At 36.3% G+C, this 22,715-nt stretch overlaps 1 protein-coding gene across 1 annotated transcript in view; it reads left to right on the top strand.

Annotated features, from left to right (window-relative positions):
• The window catches only part of LOC125241843, a 44,079-nt gene extending 22,816 nt beyond the window's left edge, over positions 1-21,263 (top strand). Inside the window, exons 4-5 of the mRNA XM_048150505.1 lie at positions 154-295; positions 20,971-21,263. Coding sequence (XP_048006462.1) covers positions 154-295; positions 20,971-21,101 — 273 coding nt within the window. The 3' untranslated portion in view covers positions 21,102-21,263. The remainder of the gene's footprint in view (positions 1-153; positions 296-20,970) is intronic.
• The last annotated feature ends 1,452 nt before the right edge of the window (positions 21,264-22,715 follow it).

Here is a 22,715-nt window from a genome sequence, read left to right as displayed (position 1 = left end):
TCGGTTGTTTGTTCTAAAGATAAACTAGAACTTGGCCCCTTGTACAACAAGGTACTTAATAATGTTTTGTCGTAGCTGGTAAGTAATACCTTTTTATTAGTTGGTAGAAGTACCTAACACCTAACAGATGATAAAGTGAGACGTTTGTTGTAGCTGGGCATCGTTGAGGTGTTCGAGCCGCGGCAGCGCGACTTCGCGCCGATGACGCCGCAGGCGGGCGTGTTCGTGCGCAGCATCGAGCAGGCCGTCTCCGTGGCCATCCGCAAGTACGGCGCCGACGACCGCAACGCCAGTAGTAAGTTACTTTCTATCACAATTATGTCTATCCTATACCAGGGGCGGCTCACTCCGCGATTATATCGCCGCGCTGCAAGTACATGCCGGCGGCCGCGAGTTCGCGGCCCGTTCGCTGGTGACGACCTTCACGCGGCGCAATAGAATTCAATGTCGGCTCCTCGCGTACGGTCCGTTTGTTAATGTAGGTAAGAATTTAGAATGGCGGCATTTTGTGAACATCAAAGGAGTGAGCCTTCTGTACTTGTACTATTATATATTCTGTGCCTATACCACAACTACTTTTAATTTACCTACCTAATACTCATCTAAGTACTACTTATACTTTAATACCTACTTTTGTTACTCCAATACTCATACTCAATTATTTATAACTAGCTTTTGCCTGCGGCTTCGCTCGCGTTAGAAAGAGACAAAAAGTAGCCTATGGCACTCCATCCCTTCAAATATCTCCACTTAAAAAATCACGTCCATTCGTCGCTCCGTTTTGCCATGAAAGACGGACAAACAAACAGACACACACACTTTCCCATTTATAATATTAGTAAGTATTTATATTGTTACATGCACTGTTACATGTCATATTAGTGCGTTTTCACATTATCCGATCCGCTATCGGATGTCGGACCGATATCTATCTCATACATTACAGGCGCCATCTTGGATTTTTTCCATTGAAATCCTTCCGACATCCGATACCGGATCGGATAATGTGAAAACGGACTTACACGTCAAAATTTATTTAAATGATTATTACATGGTGTATTAAATAGTTATTTGTTTTACAAGGGGGCAAAGTAGTTGTTTAACCGCACGTGCCAATATTGATACCTGAGCAAGCGAAAGATTCCAATATTGAACCACGAGCGTAGCGAGTGGTTCAAAAACTGGAATCTTGAGCGTTGCGAGGGTGTCAAGGCACGAAGGTGGCAAACAAACTTTGCCACCGAGTGAAACACAAATTTTTTTCACACCAACACGAACAAAATACTGACTATAAAACATCAAAATACATACATCAAATCCATCAATTTTATGATTAAAAATCATCATTTATGGGTAAAATCTAGCAGCCAGATTACGACATCGAGTTAAAATTTGTATGAAATTACTTTGCCCCCTTGTGGATAAAATGCAATTTTCCTATATGTTTTCGAATAGCAAAGAAAGTTGGTGTGGTGAAAATATTATTCCAATACTTATTGAACCGCGAGTGTAGCAAGTGGTTCAAAAAGTGGAATTTTCAGCGTTGCGTGGGTTTCATTCAAGGGACGAAGTTTAAACAAATGATGTCAGCATGTAATTTTTAACCGCCTCCCAAATCTCAAAGGAAGGGGTTATCAAGTCGTCTGTATGTTTTTTTTTTTTTTTAATGTTTGTTCCTCGATATCTCCGTCGTTACTAGACCGATTTTGAAAAATTTTTTTTTTTTGATTGATTGTATATGCATACAGATTGGTCCCATTTTTCTCAGAACCCAGTTCTGATGATGGGATCCTGGAGAAATCGAGGGAACTCCTCAAATCTGAAAGGCATACATATGGTGATTTTTGTGTTTTTAAAGGAACAGCGTGCATTTACGTACGGAACAGTGACATTTGGTGCAGTGGAACTCCTGATGATGGTCAGAATGGAACTCCTCAAATCTGAACGGCACACTTATAGTGACTTTGGTATTTTTATAAGAACAGCATGCACTTACGTCCAGAACAGTGATATTTGGTGCAGTGGAATTGCTGATGATGGTCAGAACGGAACTCCTCAAATCTGAACGGCACACTTATAGTGACTTTGGTATTTTTATAAGAACAGCATGCACTTAAGTCCAGAACAGTGACATTTGGTGCAGTGGAACTGCTGATGAAGAGTGAGCCGCCCCTGGTTAGAGTTCCGTTCTGATAATCATTCTCATCTGTAAGTACTTCAGAATCATCCAGATTTCAAAATTGGTTCAGAAATGACGGAGATATCGAATAACAAACATTAAAAAATATACAGACGAATTGATAACATAATCCAACATTTGAGAGTATTTATCACCAGAACCCCAAAGGAAGGCGGTTTTTTTTTTCTTAAAAATTATATTGACAACATTTCATTTTTTCATAATAGCTAAAAATTGAAGTCTATTTGTAGATTAGGGCTTGTGCTGAGCACATATAAAAATAAATTGGATTTTTACTTTCAGTTATTCTTGAGAAAATTCAAAATAACTTGATTAAACCCATTTAACGGGAGATTAGAAATACTCGCTGTGCCTACATTTCGACGGTCGTCAGAAAAAAGTTGCTTTGACAATGACATTGACATTTAACAGTTTTCTGCGTATAATATACCTACGTTTTAATTTAATATGTAAAGATTAAACATAGTAATTATTATGAAAGCTACAGATGCTTACACGGTGGCAGATTCTCGCAATATGGAGATGTAGTGTAGTGTAGGGATGCCTGCAAGCGCGGATCCAGCTTCGTGCCCAGGGGGGGGTCACGTGGTAAAGGCCCGGGGCCCCAGGGGGGGGGTCACGTGGTCTATTTGTATGGCCAACTTAGGCTCCGGGGGGGTCATGACCCCCATGACCCCCCCCCCTGGATCCGCGCATGGACGCCTGGTCGGAAACAAGCGGGCTGTCGATCACATGATGCGTTCATTCAGCCCAATTCCCTGGAGTTGGAGCTGCAGGTTACTGTCCCGGCTGCACCCCCACACTTATCTCCTCAAATCTTCTCATTTTCCTGCAGAACAGATCCTTCTTCCTCATCTTTAAATTCGACATCCTTGAGTTCATCTTCTCTCAGTCTTTACCGAATGTATCATATCGCGTTGCCGCGTACATGATGCATTCTGCTAATAAGTGTAAGCTTGTCTCTTCCTTGCCACAGTATGGACAGGATTCGTCACTACTTACCTATAATCTTCATATGTCTATTGAGTGTTGTGCCCCGTAATGATACCGGTCAACACTCTTAGACTGTTCTTACCTATTTTCAGAAGATACCTAGTTCTCCTTTGGTCTCTACCTTCTATCATCATCTTCGTCTGTCTACATCTGGTCTCTCTTTCCCAGTCTCTTTGTGCTTCCATTTCTTTTATTTCCTCATTAACTCCCTTCGTGATGTTATTAGCTGACATCGGCAGAGCCGGTTCCGGACCCAAAAATTCCGCCTCCGCCCTTGCCAACTCGCTCGCTTTCTCATTACCTGTAACTCCCTGGTGTCCCGGTACCCAAGCAACCGTTACACTTCTTTGCTTGCTTATCGAGTTGATCTCCTCCCTACAAAGGGATGAGGTCACCGATGTTATTTTTAAAGCCTTTAGTGCCGCTTGACTGTCGGTGTAGGTATATTACCACGGCTCCCTCTTGTTTGTCGTTCTCTTTTATTGTAGATAATACATACGTATAATGATCAAGATTAAAGAGCAGATGGTTGCTTAAGACAGTTCTTAATATTTAATATGTACAAATAAAGGCCTTGTAAAACATGTCCCCCTTGACTGTTGTAGGCTACTAGACTCTTATCGAAATTTACACAAGAATTGATTGTTTCCTGTAGTATTTGACATAAGAAACCAATGTTTTATAGATTTTGGGTATTAAAAGTGTATGATGGCTACGTATTTTCGATTAAAAATACGTGTAATAAGTTCGAGAAGTTGTTCATTATATGCCAGGTCGAAACTTTGGAGGCTCATCTGTACTGAAAAACGTCGTACGATACACGTGCGAAAAAGAAATTCGTAACTCGTGTCGATTTAAAACACTCCCTTCGGTCGTGTTTTAATTTATCGCCACTCGTTTCGAACTTCCTCTTTTTCGCACTTGTATCGAAATGTACTATTTCAGTACAGATGGTCGCTTTTTTACGCACTAGTTCGAGAAGTGGTTCATTAATCATTATATCCATCTGTACTGAAAAACGTCGACTTTAACGATTCATCATTCACTCGTAGTATACTTTAAAAATGTTTTTCTACTCCAGCACTTAAATCTGTCAATTAGATTATTGTCAGCGGTATCCAAATTAAGTTCATTTGAGTAACGATAGAAAAGTCTATTTGTCTATAGGTTAATATGATAACTGCTGAGCAGTATTCATATGAATATAGGAGTTCTGTAAGTTTATTTTTAAAAGTACAACTTCCATTTATCAGGTATGTTTTCATTTGCAATAATAAATAACTCTTAATAAATAATATAATATTTAGGTTCATAATTTAAATCAAGATGAAAAAATAAACTGAAATGCGTTTTACATATTAGATATTGCAAAACAAAGGTAAAAATCATAAGTTTATCAAATAATTTTACATTTGACATTTAAATATTCTTGAACGCAACCACATTTTTCGTAATTGAAAACCGGCTTATTTTCTATTTCTCTTGTCTATGGCATGAAGAAAAATTCATAATCTTAAAAAAAACTTGTATGCAATCTGACAGTTCAGATCTGTCAGTGTCTTGTCAGTGTCAGTTTGAACTGTCAGATTGCATACAAGTTTTTTTTAAGATTATGAATTTTTAAGACTGTCTGTGGGGAGCCTAAGGCATGAAGAGTTCGGTTAATGTACGACCCAGAAATGTACAGCCCAAAATCGGCGTCCACTTATTTGGACGCGAATTACGGGGTCGTACAATACTGCCGCCCTGTAAAAAAAGTGGCTTCGAATTATCGCCCGGACCAAACGTGTACAGCCCGAGAATGCCCAACCCATCAATTCACGGCCCAAGAACTCTCGTACATCATGGACGCCAATTCCTGGGTCGTAAATTCTTGGGTTGAGCATTCTCTGGCTGTGCATTATTGGTTCCCGCATTTGTAAACTTTTTAAAAAATTATTTGAAAACTTTTTTTTTTTTGGCGGGAACGTTGAACTGAAAAGGCGCGCTGCTGAAAATATTTTTTGTAAACTTAAATTAATTTGTACATTTTAACTTTTCACTGTATATTTTTAGTGTAAAATAGTCCTTATAGTATTAGTTTTGTAAATATATAGTTTGTGCGTTCCCTCAATTCCCATCATGGGGGGAGGGAAGCGCACGGGGAAGAGCGGCCGCAAGCGGTCGCGTATTTTAGGCGAAAAACCACCGGAGGCGGAGGCAATGGAGCAGGAGTTACCTTCCTCCTACTCTTCGACCAGCTCATCAGATGCCGAAGCTGAAAATAAGGAGCGTCCTATTGCACGGATAAGAGAAAAGGATAAGTACATACCGTATAAAGCCAGTAATTATGCCAGATTATACGACGAGAATTCACAGAAAAAGGACTTCATTGTTTTCCTTAACAGAGAGGAAGATAATCTCAAAATTTCCGACAAAGATAGATTAGCTCTGTCAAATGGCATAAGGAAGCATTGTGTCTCCGGCGTGATGCACCTTAGGTCCATTAATGCCTACAAAATTGCCATAACCTTTGATGTGTCCAATAATGCAAACGTCTTTATAAAAAATGAAAAGCTATTGAATGAATTACACATGATTGCTTCTATACCTGCATCAGAGACAGAAGTCACAGGGGTGCTGACATCGGTCCCCTGTGATTACTCCAATAAAAAAATCTTTCAACTCATAGCCTCCACCAAGAAAGTAATAAGTGTGAGAAGGTTTATGCGACGGGTGAAGGATGCTCAAGGTAGTGTATCCTTTGTCCCCACACAAACTGTTGCAGTGACCTTTGCCTCAACACAATTACCAGAATATGTAACACTAGATCACTGGAGACATGAAGTAGGTATATATGTTCCTCCCGTAAAGCAGTGTCTAAGATGCATGAAATTTAATCACATTGCCAAATACTGCAAAAACAATGAGGTGTGTTCAATTTGCTCTGGCAACCATAACTTTAAATCTTGTGACAAATCTAAAACTCAATGTGCCAATTGTGGTGGTGATCATATAGCGATTTCTTCCACATGTCCTTTAAAGAAAGAAAAAATAGAAGAAAACAAAATAAAGTCTAGAAACGCTAAATACTCAGACCTGTTTAATGGAGCCGCATTCCCTCAATTAAACACTAAATATGTCAATAATCAACTCTCCAACTTAACAAAAAATGAAAAATTCATGAATTTATTAGTCGAAGCTATGCTTCAAATATGTTCAAATAATGAACTGCCGAAAAATTCTAAAAGTATTCGAGAAGTTTTGAATACAACTTTTAATAAAAAAACACCTTAATTTTTTTATGGATATTTTACATATAGTGCAGTGGAACGCTCAAAGTTTAATTAGTAATAGGCTAGTTCTAACAAAATTTTTATATGATAACCACATACATATAGCCATAATTTCTGAAACTTGGTTGCAACCTCATCAGTCTTTTTGTATTAAAGGTTACAATATTATTAGAAATGATTGTGGTAACAAGCACAATGGTGTTGCAATTTTAATTCATAATAATATACCATATACTCATATTTCAACTGATTTTGATAATTCCTTACAAAATGTTTGCATAAAAATCAAAATTTATAACAATGAATTTAGTATAGTCAGTTTTTACAGCCCAACAAATTCAGTTCCAACTTTTAATAAAAATAATCTAGACAATTTGATAAAGTCCATTCCTAAACCTATGATATTTGGAGGTGATTTTAATGCTCATCACATGTCTTGGGGGTGTGTTGATACTCTGCCTCGAGGTCGGGATGTTTTAGATGTTATTGATGAAAATGATCTTGTCCTCTTGAATAATGGTATGCCTACAACAACTGGTTCTTCATCTTGGCGTCCAAATGCCCTTGATTTAACTTTAGTTTCCCCTTCTTTGGCACTTTCATGTGATTGGTCTGTCTGTGAATATCCCCTTGGTAGTAGTTATCATTTGCCTGTAATAATAAAAATTGTTGTCAGACATGAAAGTAATTTACTTAATAATATACAATGCAATAATGTACATTTGCCAATTTACCCAAATTATAAACTGGTAAATTGGAAAATGTACACACCATTAATGGACACAAAATTAAACAGTGTTGACTTTAGTGCTATGTCACCAATTGATTCTTTTAACTCATTTTGTAACATAGTTCATTCTGTTGTTAAACAATCTATTCCGCAAAAAAATTTGGCTAATTCATACACACATCCTGTAAATCCTTGTTTACCAAGACCGTTAAAGTATCCTAGGTTACCTTGGTGGAATTCTAAGTGTTCAGAAGCTTTCCAAAAGTCAAAAAATGCTTATTTAATTTTTAAAAACAACCCTTCTGAAGAAAATTATATTGAATTTAAAAGATTGCGGGCTTTGAAAAAACTTGTACTTAAAACAGAAAAGACTAACAGTTGGGTTGAATTATGCAATTCATTTAATAGATGTACTCCACTGTCTACAATATGGAACTACATGCGAAAATTTAATAAAACATTTACATCTAATAATTCTCTTGATGACAGTTGGATCCCAGATTTTCTATGTAAATTCACTCCTGATTTTGTTTCCAATGAGCCCTTGAATTATAATAATAGTGAAAATAATGTTAATAAATATTTGACTGATCCATTTACTTATCAGGAGCTTCATTCTGCGTTGTTTTCTAGAAGAGATACATCATTTGGTCTTGATGGTATTCCATACATTTTATTAAAAAAACTAACCTCAAATTGCCTTAACATTCTTCTAAATATACTGAATCGTTTGTGGAAGGAAAATTCTATACCTGACGAATGGAAGACAAATTGTTTGGTTCCTGTTTTAAAACCTAATAAAGACAAGCTATTGCCCGATTCATATCGACCCATAGCTCTCACGTCCTGCGTCGGTAAGATATTTGAACAACTTCTAAAACAACGTCTAGAGTTCTTTGTAGAGCAAAATTGTCTTTTACCTTGCAATCAATTTGGTTTTCGCAGAGGGCGGTCTTCTCGTGAAAGCATTTGTCAGCTTTTACTTGATGCTCATGATAGTTTATCTAAAAATCAGTATTGTTTGTCTGTTTTCTTTGATATCGCCGGTGCCTTCAATAGTGTCAATATTTCTGTTCTTTGCAATGAGCTGTCAATATTAGGAATTCCTGGAAAAATAATAAATTGGATACAAGCATTTTTGAGCAATAGAAAAGTATTTGTTAAATTTAATAAGCATTTATATGGTCCAAGATATTCGTCGTTAGGTGTCTGTCAAGGAGGGATTCTATCTCCATTAATTTTTATTTTATATATTAGGCAATTAAATGTTATTTTGGGACCAAATGTACAAAATTTACAATTTGCAGATGATTTAGTAGTTTATGCGTCAGGAACTGATATAAACTTACTAGCTGCTACGTTAAATGAGGCACTTGTAAATTTAAATCAGTACTTTTCATACCTCAATTTAAATGTTAATCAAGCTAAGTCTGAAGTTTTTGTTTTTGGTCGTAAATGCTCTGCTTTACCTAATATTTTATACAATAGTATTCCACTGCCTATATCATTAGACATAAAATTTTTAGGTGTTACTTTCACTCCAAAACTCTCATGGACAAAATACATTAATAGTATAACAACTAAAGCAAACAAAGCATATAACGTATGTATGCGTACATTACTAGGTGCCTTTAAAACTAGTCCCATTGGTGCTTTGCAAATTGAATCAAATCTTCCACCTCTTGCTGTCAGATTTCGTTATTTGAAGGAAAGATTTATCTTAAAGCTTTACAGTTTGCCAAAGAATTTGCTTCTTACCAACTTGATCGCTTCTCAGTCTGCTTCATTTCAGAAAAAAATGTTTGTTTTACAAGATTTTTCTTGTTTTTATCACTCCCTTCTAGATTTTCATATATATCTAAATGATGATGTTCTTCCCTGTTACGCAGGTACATTTCAAAGTAAATATTCGGCAATGAATATAATCATTAACTCAAATCTGACTTCTAAGGAGGAAGTTTATTTATTATTCTCAGAATGGACTAATTATAAATTTATTTATACTGATGGGTCCAAAAATAATGATGCTGTGTCCTTTGCAATTTATCAAACTGAAAGTAATAAGGGAGTGGGGTTCAAAATTAATAAATATTCTAGTATATTCACTGCTGAAGCAACAGCCATCCTTTTTGCTCTGAAACATATTAAAGAGAAAAATCAACTTGACAAAAACTGGATAATCGCTAGTGATAGCATGAGTGTCTTAAAAAGTCTTAGTAATAACAAAATTAATGCTAGCACTAACTATCTAATTTTTGCTATTAAATAATTATGGTGGGAATTATCTTTAACTAACATTGATGTTAAATTTGTCTGGATACCATCGCATATAGGAGTTGAAGGAAATGAAAATGCAGACTTTTTAGCAAGGACTATTGTTAATGTATCTTATCCTGCGTCGTCTAGTTCTGTCAACAGGGATTTGAATGTGGCATTACCATATTCGGATGTAATTTCCAACCTAAAAAAGCGCATGGCTAGTCATTGGGGAAAACTTTGGTACTACTGTACAGAAGTAGAAAATAAAGCACATACATATTCATTACTAGATGTCTCTGTTAATAGTAAACCTTGGTTTTGCAAACTCAAAAAATTTGTCCATAGAAAATTTTACTCTACAATAACCCGAATGCGCATTGGCCATTATTGTTTAAATTACCATCTTCATCGTAAAAATATAGTTCCCTCTCCTTTTTGTGATCGCTGTCAAATGCAAGAACCTCAGTCTTTGGACCACATCATTTTTATTTGCCCGTCCTTCGGCATACAGCGCCTTGTGCTGATGGATGAGCTACTTAACCCATTAACGGCTAGCGGTGCCATACGGCATCGCTTTTCCTGTGCTTAGTATTTCGCTGTCTAAGGTTACAATTATTGAAAAACTAAACAGATTTTTGATGAATTAGATACCTAAGGGTACCAGTTATCACTATAACCACATATATTGTAGCAATTTGGATTATATCTACTAATTTCGAGTACCCAAAAATATAGTATCTAAAAATGGGCAAATTCTTCATGTTCGGTCTGAGGAAAATGGTCAAAAATGGTTTTATTTCTAGTAAAGTATAAATTAAATGCATTTTATTCTATTTTGGTATATATTATTGATCCGATGGTACTCAAAAACTATTAAATTTTAATTTCACTTTCCGTGTATAGCACGGCAAAATTTACCGATGCCGTACGGCATCAGTAGCCGAGTATGTTGTCTTTTCAAATGATATAATATTACGTGTACTATGTTTTAATTCCTCTTATGTTTTAGCGTTTTGATTACAGTTTTAGACTATTATTGTCCTATTTCAACATATCTAGTGAAATTGCTTCAAGAAAAGTAAGGTTTTGAGTTATAACATCTATGTTGGTCCTCTTGCCCATACAGTATATCAAGGTTCAACCCACTTGGTTATAAATTAATTTCTAACAACACTGGTTGAGATTAAGATAGGATGATGGCGTGGTAGGATGATGCTTTTTACAGCTAAGAAATCTCAATACCGGTATCAATTTAATTAAAAGCTTCATATAGTATAGTTAATTAAGAGCTTCATATACCTCGTTTTTATAGCCATTATAGAACAATTAGGATGTCAATGCTACATTGTGATGAAGATTTTGGTCACTTAGTGGTTACTAATAATATACAGATATATTCAGACTGTTTCACAAACGGTTTACAACAAAATTAGTGAGATCAATATAAAGCAGTTGGCTATGTCTGGAATCTACCTAAACAATCAGTCATTTTCTGATACCATGCGCTGAGGGTGTACCTCCTAGATGGGTGTTATAATAGTGTAAAAATCAATCCAGATAACGTAGTTGCCAGTACGATTTAGGCCTTTATCCTTAATGTACGTAAAACTTACAAGTTACATAAATATTTAAAAAATAACAACTTGTAATTGTTGACACGGTACAAGGCTAGAGGTGCCATACGGCATCAGTATTTTTCTCCAAAACTATTGGTCCGATTTAAATTTTAACTTTCGGTCTCTGATCCTGGAAAGAAATATAGTAATATATTTAAAAATTATCAAAATCGGCGACATGAAAAAAAATCAGCCGTTAATGGGTTAATATTTATGGGGCACCTAATTTAATCCCGTCTTCAGTAACGGATTTATTAAAGGAGACTAAAACTTATATTTCTTTGTATAAATTTGTATATAATACTGTAAATATGTTGTAAATAAGTACTCTTTAATTAAATTAATATTCTTAACGGATTTGACTAAATACCTGGAAGAGACGCATTATGCATTTTATTGACTTATTATCGTACTTACTGGATTTGACATAATATTGGAAGGAAGACTTATGAAATTCAAAACAAGATGAATAAGAAAGGCTATGACGAAACAACTGAAAGAGACGAATTTTTTATTAAGACAACTGAAGACATGCTTACTGGATTTGACACATGATATTAAAAGGAAGACTAATGAAATTATATTTTATAACTTATAAGTATTAAAACAAGAAGAAGAATAAAGGAAAATAGAAATACTTCACTCAAGACGAGGCGGTATGGCCTATGGTCCTAGCCTGTCCAGAAGGACGAAGAAAAAAAAAAATTAAAAAAATTTATTTGAACTATTTTAGTGTTTTATACTTTATTTTAAGTCGACGTTGTGCAAAAACTTAAGTAATTATGAGTGATTCTGGTGAACAATATACTCCCCAAGAAATCAAGGCTATGGCGCTCAAAGTGACTGACAATTTGTTACCTGAAAAGTCGGATACAGCGTAGCAAAAATGTTATGATTGTTTTATGACATTGAAATTGCAAAAAAATGTTTTTAACTTTCTCTGAAATCGCATTGTTGGCATATTATGAAGAATTGTGCAACAATATCTCACCATCAACATTTTGTGGACAGAATACTCAATGCTACGACGATCCACACAAATATTCCCATTCATTATATGAAGTAAGTAACTAACCCATTTTATTATTCTTGAATAGGTATTTATGTGGCTGTCGTAGAAAAAGTATAGTATACAATCGTAACATTATGAAGGCTATAAAAGTCTCGTACCTTACTTAGGCCACTCGGCAAGCCTTCGTGGCCTAACCGCGGTACTCAACTTTTATAGCCTTCATAACGTTACCGTTATATAACATACTATTTTTTGCGGTTTCCAAGTCATAATAAAATATGGTAGTTTTTTTTCGGTTAATTGGACAGTAATTAATAATATGAGATAGACTTTAAAAAAGGGTCAAGTAGCCTATTTAATTAGGGCATTTCTTTTTGTGATGAGCACAGATATTTGTCCCTGACTCTTGGATGTGTTCTATGTACATTAAGTATATAAGTATATCATTGTCTAAGTACCCACAACACTGCCCTCTTGAGCTTATCGTGAGACTCAGTCAATCCATTTAAGAATGTCCTATAATATTTATTTATTTTATTTTACTCTGGCTGTCCCCAACTATTTCATACTGACCGTACTTGCATGCATATTGCATAATGTTTTTGCTACTTATTTGTGGATTTTAATAAAATGCTATTTAATAAAATAAGGTTGATTTTAATGATGTTGGAAGGCAATTAATCATAAAGTAGCCAGTATGTTTAGAACACACCCAATCCTTTATACAAATAAAACAAAAATATATTTAATAAAATATTCGAAGTACACTCAACATTATTTAAATAAATAATTAAATAAATATTGGGGGACACCTTACACAAATCAACCCAGCCCCAAACTAAGCAAAGCTTGTACTATGGCTGGCTAGGCGACGATATACATACTTACTTATTTAGATAAATATATATTTATATACATAGAAAACTTCCATGACTCAAGAACTAATATCTGTGCTCATCACACAAACCACGCCCTTACCGGGATTCGAATTCGAACCCAGGAGCGCGGCTTAGCAGGCAGGGTCACTACCGACTGAGCCAGACCGGTCGTCAAATTATTTATTCAGTACTTTAGTTTATTTTTAACCGCCGCACCCAAATCTCAAGGAAGTTGGTTCTCAATTCGTCTGTATATTTTTTTTATGTTTGTTCCACGATATCTCCGTCGTTACTGGACCAATTTTGATTTTTTTTTTGATCGAATGTATATGCATACAGATTAGTCCCATTTTTATCAGAACCCAGTTCTGATGATGGGATCCTGGAGAAATCGAGGGAACTCCTCAAATCTGAAAGGCATACTCGTACATATGGTGATGTTTGTGTTTTTAACCGACTTCAAAAAAGGAGGAGGTTCTCAATTCGACTGAATTTTTTTTTGTATGTATGTTACTCGATATCTCCGAGAATCGTGGACCGATTTTCAAAATTTTTTTTTTGATCGAACGGGTATAACCCCGAGATGGTCCCATTGGCACCAAGTCGGGGTCTGATGATGGGATCTTGGAGAAATCGAGGGAACTCTTCAAATGTTATAGGCACATGTAATGTTTTTAGTGTATTTTTCAAAGGTACACCAGTATTTACGCCTGATGGTAATAATTTTATGTGGCTGAGCTGATGATGGAAGGTCAACTCCTCAATGGTTAGGAGTTAAAGGATAATTCTTTCACTACTGTACATATATTCGGACTGATACATATAATATCACTAGGAACCACTAAAAATCAACAAATAAATTAACTTTTTAACAAAAAATAAAACCGCCTTCAAAAAAAGCGTGTTACAAAATACGGAGAAACTAAAAAGTCAATAATAATAAACCTTCGAATTCAGATTTCTTATCGGATTGCAATAATCTAAACATCCAAATTATAAACAAATCAATTATTTTTGGAGTCGGGGCCAGCCTGCGTATGGTTGGGTGGGACAAACAGGAAATAGCAAGGCGACGAACAGGTCTGGTACCGACTACAAAAATAATTGATTTGTTTATAATTTGGATGTTTAGATTATTGCAATCCGATAAGAAATCTGAATTCGAAGGTTTATTATTTTTGACTTTTTAGTTTCTCCGTATTTTTTATAAGAACAGCATGCATTTACGTACGGAACTGTGACATTTGGTGCAGTGGAACTGCTGATGATAGTCAGAACGGAACTCCTCAAATCGGAACGGCACACCGTTCGATTTGCCTTCGTATTGTTACGGAAACGTACGAACGTGTCATTTTATTTCTATTTCAGTCAGTCCCAGTTTGGTCTCAGTACAAGATGTACTGACATTGACTGAACTAGCATGATAAATACGAACGTTTCCGGATAAATACGAAGAAAACCCTTTTTCTAGTCGTGGACTTTAATCTCTCAATTAGGACACCACAGACTAAACTATACGTGCTGACTTTTCAGTGTTGGATAGTCTTTGACACTTAGTCAACTATAATATTTCATTACACTTCACTTTAGTTAACTGAAAAAAATTCAAAAATAGAACTTCATACAAGTTCTATAACTAATTTGCGATACCTGGCAAATTTGTATGCATCTGAAACACATTTTTTTTTTATCTATCGCGTTATTGATCAATCAGAGACGGTTATTACAAACAATTGGTTTCCATGTAATTTGATGTTGATACAACGGTGAACGACGCTATTAACATTAGTTTGTGTGCGTGTGGATTGAGTGAGCACCTTCCGAAAATAAAAAAAAATATGCTGATCATTTAGTAAAAGTTCTAAAACAATTGTAAAACGAATCTCTGAATTTGTAAAAAGATAAATCAAAAGATACAGTCATTAACATGTGCTCACTCAGTTCTCAGAAACTACCAACGAAAACAGTGAATGTATTCATTTAACATATAATATTTATATACTAACATTTAGTAAAAAATATGCCAACCTACCTCTATAAATTTTAGATCACCTAGTTACGTATTTAATTTTTTACAAATAGTTTCTTATACTCACCCAATCCTCACACTTTTGAAAAGCCGAATTTTGATGAAAAACATAAGATTTAGACCGCTAATATATGTGTATGTATAGTTTAGTAAAAGTGAAATGGGAATTTGTAAAATACAAAACGAACCACTAACGTGTCAGGTTTTTTTAAATAATAAATTTTTGTAAGTGCTCACTCAGTCCACACGTTTTGAGAAAGTTAAAAATGTAAATATCTTAATATTTGTAGCACCACAGACACTCGAAAGTACTTCAACATTTAGTAAATTTTTTTACTAAATATCCACCATCTAATATTTTATAATCGTTGTCTGGTTTTAAAGATATTCAGACATAACTTTTCTCATACAAATGTATCATGTAGGGTGACCACACTATGTCGGCTCCTGATTTCTGGTTTCTTACTAGTGAAGTATTATATTCTTTGTTTCTTACCAATTATCATTCATGTCCTTTTTGATGCACGAATGTCGATATGGTTATTATCCTGACGTCGATAAAAATTACACAATACATATCATCACTAGGCCAAGAACATAACCTAAAAACAGTTTGCAGATGGAGAATTAATATGGTATTAGTTTAATATAAACTATTATAAAAATTTAACGAAACTCCCCAATCTCAATATGACAATGAGAAGGCGGGGAAAATCAGGAGCCGACATAGTGTGGTGTGGTCATCCTACATGATACATTTGTATGAGAAAAGTTATGTCTGAATATCTTTAAAACCAGACAACGAATATAAAATATTAGATGGTGGATATTTAGTAAAAATTTTTACTAAATGTTGAAGTACTTTAGAGTGTCTGTGGTGCTACAAATCTTAAGATATTTACATTTTTAACTTTCTCAAAACGTGTGGACTGAGTGAGCACTTCATCGATGGAGCACTTACAAAAATTTATTATAAAAAAACCTGACACGTTAGTGGTTCGTTTGGTATTTTACAAATTCCCATTGCACTTTACTTCCATACACATAATAATAGGGGTCTAAATCTTATGTTTTTCATCAAAATTCGGCTCTTCAAAAGTGTGAGGATTGAGTGAGCATAAGAAACTATTTGTAAAAAATTAAATACGTAACTAGGTGATCTAAAATTTATAGAGGTAGGTTGGCATATTTTTTACTAAATGTTAGTATATAAATATTATATGTTAAATGAATACATTCACTGTTTTCGTTGGTAGTTTGTGAGAACTGAGTGAGCACATATTAATGACTGTATCTTTTGATTTATCTTTTTACAAATTCAGAGATTCGTTTTACAATTGTTTTAGAACCTTTACTAAATGATCAGCATATTTTTTTTAATTTTCGGAAGGTGCTCACTCAATCCACACGCACACCATTAGTTTTAGCTTGAATGATGATTTTTTCGTCCATTGATGATGAAGATATTGAAGATGATGACTCATAGAAAAAATATTGTATACAATAGTGATATATGTAATTAAGCTTTTCACTCTCGTACCTTACTATTAGGCCACTCAGCAAGCTTTGTGGCCACTCAGCAAGCTTTGTGGCCTAAACGTGGTACTCGACTGAAAAGCTTTGTATTATATCACGATTGTATAAAATACTATTTCGCAGAACACTTTTGATAATGTTGATATATATATTAGTAGTGGAGCGCAAACGGCGCCGTTGTTGCGCGAGGCTGGGGTCAACGCGACCGCGCGGTCACGCTTGCGCGCCTTCCGCCAAACATCCTTCACTCGCATCCATGTACCTACAATACCTACATATACATACCTAACATACGTTTACTAAATTGATTTTACACTATTAATTAAATTGGCAACCGTGAAGGACGACGTTACGCGTCGTCGTGCCCCAATCATTTTAGCTACAGATAATCAGCAGGCGTATTTAGGTAAATACAGTACCAATGAATACCTGCGTTGTTCATGCTCATAATTCGTCTTACGCAATTAGGTTAGGGCTTGCAATATCGGACGGTTTTCAATTACGAATGTGATTTTCATATTTTAAATCTTCTTCTTCTTTGTCCTACCCATGTTCCCAGTTTATCTGGGGTCGGGTCTCCCTGTACACTTGCGCCAGAGAACTCGTTTCTGGGTTGTCTGAGTACTTAGGTTGTCCCGGTCCATCTCTTTCTTGATGTTGTTCCACCAAGTGGTAGGCGGCTTTCCTCTTCCCCTGGCCGAGTTTGGTATGTTGAGTACTTTCTTAACCACGTAGTCGTCTTCGCGCCTTTGTATGTGGCCATACCAACGCAAGCGACTTTCCTTCACTTTTTCCACGATAGGAGCTACTTTGAAGGAACCTCTAACATAGTCGTTGCGGACTTTGTCTAGACGCGTCACACTGCCGGCCCACCTCAACATCTTCATTTCGTTAGTGTGCAGTTGTTGTTCGTGAACTTATTTCATAGTCCAACACTCTGCTCCGTAGGTTAAGGCTGGTCGCACCACTGTTTTATATACTTTTCCCTTGATCTTAACTGGCATTTTGGGATCGCACAGGACCCCGGTTAGTGACCGCCATTTGAGCCATGCAGTATTTATTCGATGGCTAACATCTTTATCAACATTGGCATCGGTTGTAATGACGGACCCAAGGTACTTGAAACTTTCTACTTTAGGCAATGGTGTACCGTCTATGCACACATCAATTTCTAGGTCCGCTGTTGCTCCGTAATTACACTACATGTATTCCGTCTTACTGCGACTAATTCGTAGTCCATGCTTTTCTATTCTCTCCACCCACTTATTTAAGGATTCTTGAAGGCCAGTGGCGGTTTTACTTAATAGCGCGATGTCGTCCGCATAGAGCATGCACCACGGGGTAGGCTCTTGTATGCCACGTGTTATATAATCCATGCATAAATTAAATAAGAGGGGACTCAGTGCTGAGCCCTGGTGCACTCCTACTTTTACTAAGAATGATTCACTTAGACCTGCGGGACTTTTAATACAAGTTGTGGTATTTCTGTACATATCTTGAATTATCAGTATGTAACGTTCTGGGATCGCGTGTGCTCTCAAAGACTGCCAGACAAGCTCCCGAGGCACTCGATCGAAAGCCTTCTCTAGATCGATGAAGAGTAGATGTAGGTTCTCTTTATTTGCTCGATGTTTCTCCATAAGGATTCGTATGGTGTGAATTGCGTCGATGGTGGACTTGCCGGCCACGAAACCAAATTGATTTTCTGTTATACTACTGATATCCATTATGCGTCTGGCAAAGATTCTTTCTAATATCTTTAGAGTGTGCGAAGTAAGCTTTATGCCTCTATAGTTACAACATTCTGCTATGTCCCCTTTGTTCTTAAATATTGGGCATAGTGTGCTCTTGCGCCAAGACGATGGTATTTTTACCTCACTAAGAATGTGGTTAAAAAGCTTCGTTAACCACGGTAGAGCAGCGGATCCTAGTTTCTTCCAAATGTCAGCTGGGATTTGGTCTGGGCCAACCGCCTTGTGGTATTTCATTTTAGCGATTGCTTTCCTGGTTTCTTCCAGGGTTATAGTATCTATGGGTCCTTCGATTGGTGGTGTATGAAGCATTGGCTCGCTGGGAAATTCCTCATTCATAAGGTGTTCATAGTACTCTTTCCACCTTTCTGTGATGTCTTTGTCCGCTGTTAGCAGGGTACCTAGGGCGTTCCTTACGTACTTGTTACCTTTGATATCTAGTGTCAGTCTATGTCGCTGGCGCGCGGTTTTGTATACAGGGTGGCCCATTCAAATCGGTCAGTATGGGAAAGTCTGAAACTATAAGACATACGAAGATTTGTTCTTAGGAACCATGTCACCGATTTTGATAAAAAGAAAAACTGCATTCATACAATTAAAAAAAAAGTGTACCCAGCTGGGGAATCGAACCCGGTTGTTTTGAAAAAATAAACTTACACTATTTCTATTCAGATATCGTTTGTGTAGGTCTTAAGCAGTAAATATCTCTAAGAAACATAATGTCTAAAATGAATAAAATGCATTTTATTCATTTTAGACATTATGTATGTAGACATTGTATGTTGTGTACAAACGATATCTGAATAGAAATAGTTTAAGTTTATTTTTTCAAAACAACCGGGTTCGAAATGTAAAATGGGGTAAAATGCATTTTATTCATTTTAGACATTATGTTTCTTAGAGATATTTACTGCTTAAGACCTACACAAACGATATCTGAATAGAAATAGTGTAAGTTTATTTTTTCAAAACAACCGGGTTCGATTCCCCAGCTGGGTACACTTTTTTTTTTAATTGTATGAATGCAGTTTTTCTTTTTATCAAAATCGGTGACATGGTTCCTAAGAACAAATCTTCGTATGTCTTACAGTTTCAGACTTTCCCATACTGACCGATTTGAATGGGCCACCCTGTATAGCGTTTTCATTTTCTGCTTTTTCCAGCCTATTGTAGAAATGTTCATTCGCTGCGGCTCGGGATTGTGCTACTGCGGATTTAACAGTGCTTTTAAGTGATTTATACACGGCCCATTTTCATATTTTAAATATTATTTCTTATTTGGATTTAAGGGAAACTATTCGAAAAAGATAAAACATTGTTTTCCCCCTCTTTTTGACTATCAAGAGTAAGACGAGCATAAGTATCATTTCTCAGGGAAATTAATAGCAAATTTTAAGGCGTTTTAGCCAGTGATACATTTGATTGTCATCTACCTACTTCTCCACTTTCTACCGAACTTTGAATGCGTCCATTGTTTTAACGCGCTCTGTACTGTACATAGTAAAGACAAAAGGCACGGCTAGCGACCAGCAATTTACATTACAATGACATCAACGTGGAGCGCATAACACAGGCTCTTTGATTACAATTAATTAAGCCGTAATTAGAGTGCCAATGTCTTTCAGTTTTCGAGATAGGTCCTCTAAGAGAGCGCGCACACGGGCAACTGTAGCCAGCGATTTTTTTGTCGCGACCATGGCCTAATATGAAAGTGCGCACACGAGGCGACGCAACTTTTCATACAAATACGAAAGTCGCCGAGCAACTGTCTCCCCCGTGGGCGCGCACCCTAACATCTACTTGTAGATTCGTATCTACTACAGAGGGTTAAGCTACTCTAATAAGGCAGAGATACTGGTGTGTCCGCGGCGGCGGCAGCTCAGCGCAGTGACGATGGCGCAACGCGGCGACACGGGCGTGTGCGTCTATTGAACCACTCTCGCGTGCTCACCAATCACCATCATGATAACGACATTACTCGCCCTGAATGCTTAATCGCGAGTTGAAATTGCGATTTTTTAAATTGCCCGTTTTATGCATGCGTCTGCAATGAATCAGTAACTAGCAAAATTTTGGTCACATAATTGTTTCCGGTCTGCTACAGTTCGGTTATTTTGTTTCATCAATTATGATAACCATCGATACTACATGTTATTCTAGGTCATTTTTTTATGAAATTATAATGTGGATAATGCGGATGACCTAAATAGTTAGTGCCGATAGAAATAAATACTTAATACTTATTTGTACATCTTACCCACACCACTGGTAAAGGCTCTCTTTGCTATTCGAAAACAGACAGCAAAATGGCGTTATTTATTCCACAAGAGTGCTAAGTAATTTTATATAACTTTTAAATTGATGTCTTAAGCTGAATATTACATTTTACCTATAAATGATGATTTTAAATCGTAAATTGGATTGGTTGGATTCTTTCGCTTGCTCGGGCACTATTGGCACATCTATATATCATAAATATACATATCTAAAACACTAACGAAACATATTGCACAAATAATGCATCTTTCTTTAATATTTTTCCGTACTTTTGGTACCTAGCCGCCCTCTTTTAGTGACTCTCACTTACTCCCATACGAATAGACAGTGTACGCTAGCGTCAAGGTCATTGGGTGTTGTCAGCGTCTTAATCAACAAGTTGACCCGTTGTAAAACAAATAAGTATTGTTTCAGGGTATGTCAATCGGCCCCCAGTTCATTTCTCGGCGACGTATCCCTTCCTGTACTTCGTGATGGACGCCAGCATCCACGTCGCGCTCATGGCTGGGAAAATGGTGGATCCTCTCAACTCGAGGATTTTATAGTTATAAAATCTCATTGAATCTTCAGCTAGGCTGTGATATCAATCGGCACCGTGTATTTTCCCCGCAAGTGGAAATATAAGTATGCAGCTCGCACAAGCGGCGGGTGCCGTCGGTCACCGGTTAACTTTAATACCTATTTGCCAGTATACGTACTTTTAAGAACTTGAATGTTTTTTATTTTACTAATTTAGTATTAATATCTAGAATTCGATAATTATTATAGTATTTTATGCAACTGGTGGTTAAAGGAGGTCGAAAAAGGCGAGTGGCGTTGGTAACAATTTGAGGGCGAAGCCGAAAAAAATGCGGCAGTATTTTTTGACTCGGTTAAACATCGTTTTATACAATACTATTTCTACGACTATGCACATACTGAAATTACACACTGTTTCCTAGATTTTGACGCAAAGGCCTCCCCTCTTTTCATCCACTCAACCAGCGCTTGCACTTCCCCAAGCGCCCCCGCCAGCCCTTTAGGACGTTTTCACATTATCCGATCCGATATAGGACGTAGGAAGGATGTAAAATGTAAGACTTATACGTTTCCATGTCTTCATTTATGTATACAATAGATCATTATTGAACGATATAGATATAAGGTAACATGATTGGGTAATCATGGACAGTTTAAGATAAAATTTTGCCTATTTTTGATATTTCTGGGATACATGTATAACATCTACCTACCGCTGAGCGTGTTAAAATTTGAATGTCTTTTATCCTTCTTTTACATTTCAAGCGTATTGCAGAATTGATACTTCTATTGGTTTTTTCATAAAAAACAAATGAAAACGAGGTGTTTTTTCTCCAATCATGGACTTCAGTTCTCCAATAATGGATTACCCATTATGGACAGTGAAATAAGTTTAAAATTTTACTTTTAAAGCCAACTGATACTCAATGAGTCAATTTTATATACCCCAAAATAAAATTAGTTTGGCTTATTTACTGTTGCAGTCGGCACGTCTATAAAGCCCCTTATAGTTTTTTTTTAATTGGCTAAATACCTGGATGTTATGTCACAATTATCTGTGTTTGGAAATGAAAAAAGAGGACTTTGCCGGCCTTGGCCTGCAAGGTTCGTATGAAATTCCATTATCTATCAATCGTCCTAGCCGCACCTGCAACGTCATACTTCGCTGCCAATTATAAGGCACATAACATCAATATTTCATACCATGTTTGAGAAAAATGTTTTTTCACATGGTGTTTTTCTGATGCCAAACGATTCCATTCCTATTCAGTATCGAATGTTTCTTTGAGCTCAACTTGCGGTAATGTACTAAAGAGCTACAAATTGAAGAAAACTTTTTCCACATTTTCCCCATAACAAAATGTATGGAAAATGTATCCATTGATTTGTGGGTTTTTAGTGCAAAGCAAGTAAGAATGGAATCGATTGGAATCAAAAAACCTGTTTTAAAAAAATTGTTTTATTTTTGTAGATATGTAGAAACATTTTACTATGGGGGAAATGTGGAAAAAGTTTTCTACAAACCGGCGCCGCCGTACCATGTTTTTCAGTAAGTGCAATAGTATAAATCTAACGCATTTTTGTCCTTCTATACTATATAATAAACAGTTTATACTACTTAGGTACTTTAGCTAATTTTC

This window comes from Leguminivora glycinivorella, chromosome Z (genome assembly GCF_023078275.1).
Source record: "Leguminivora glycinivorella isolate SPB_JAAS2020 chromosome Z, LegGlyc_1.1, whole genome shotgun sequence".
NCBI lineage: Eukaryota > Metazoa > Arthropoda > Insecta > Lepidoptera > Tortricidae > Leguminivora > Leguminivora glycinivorella.
Note: the sequence above shows the minus strand (reverse complement) of the source record. Positions and strands in the feature narration are given on the sequence as shown.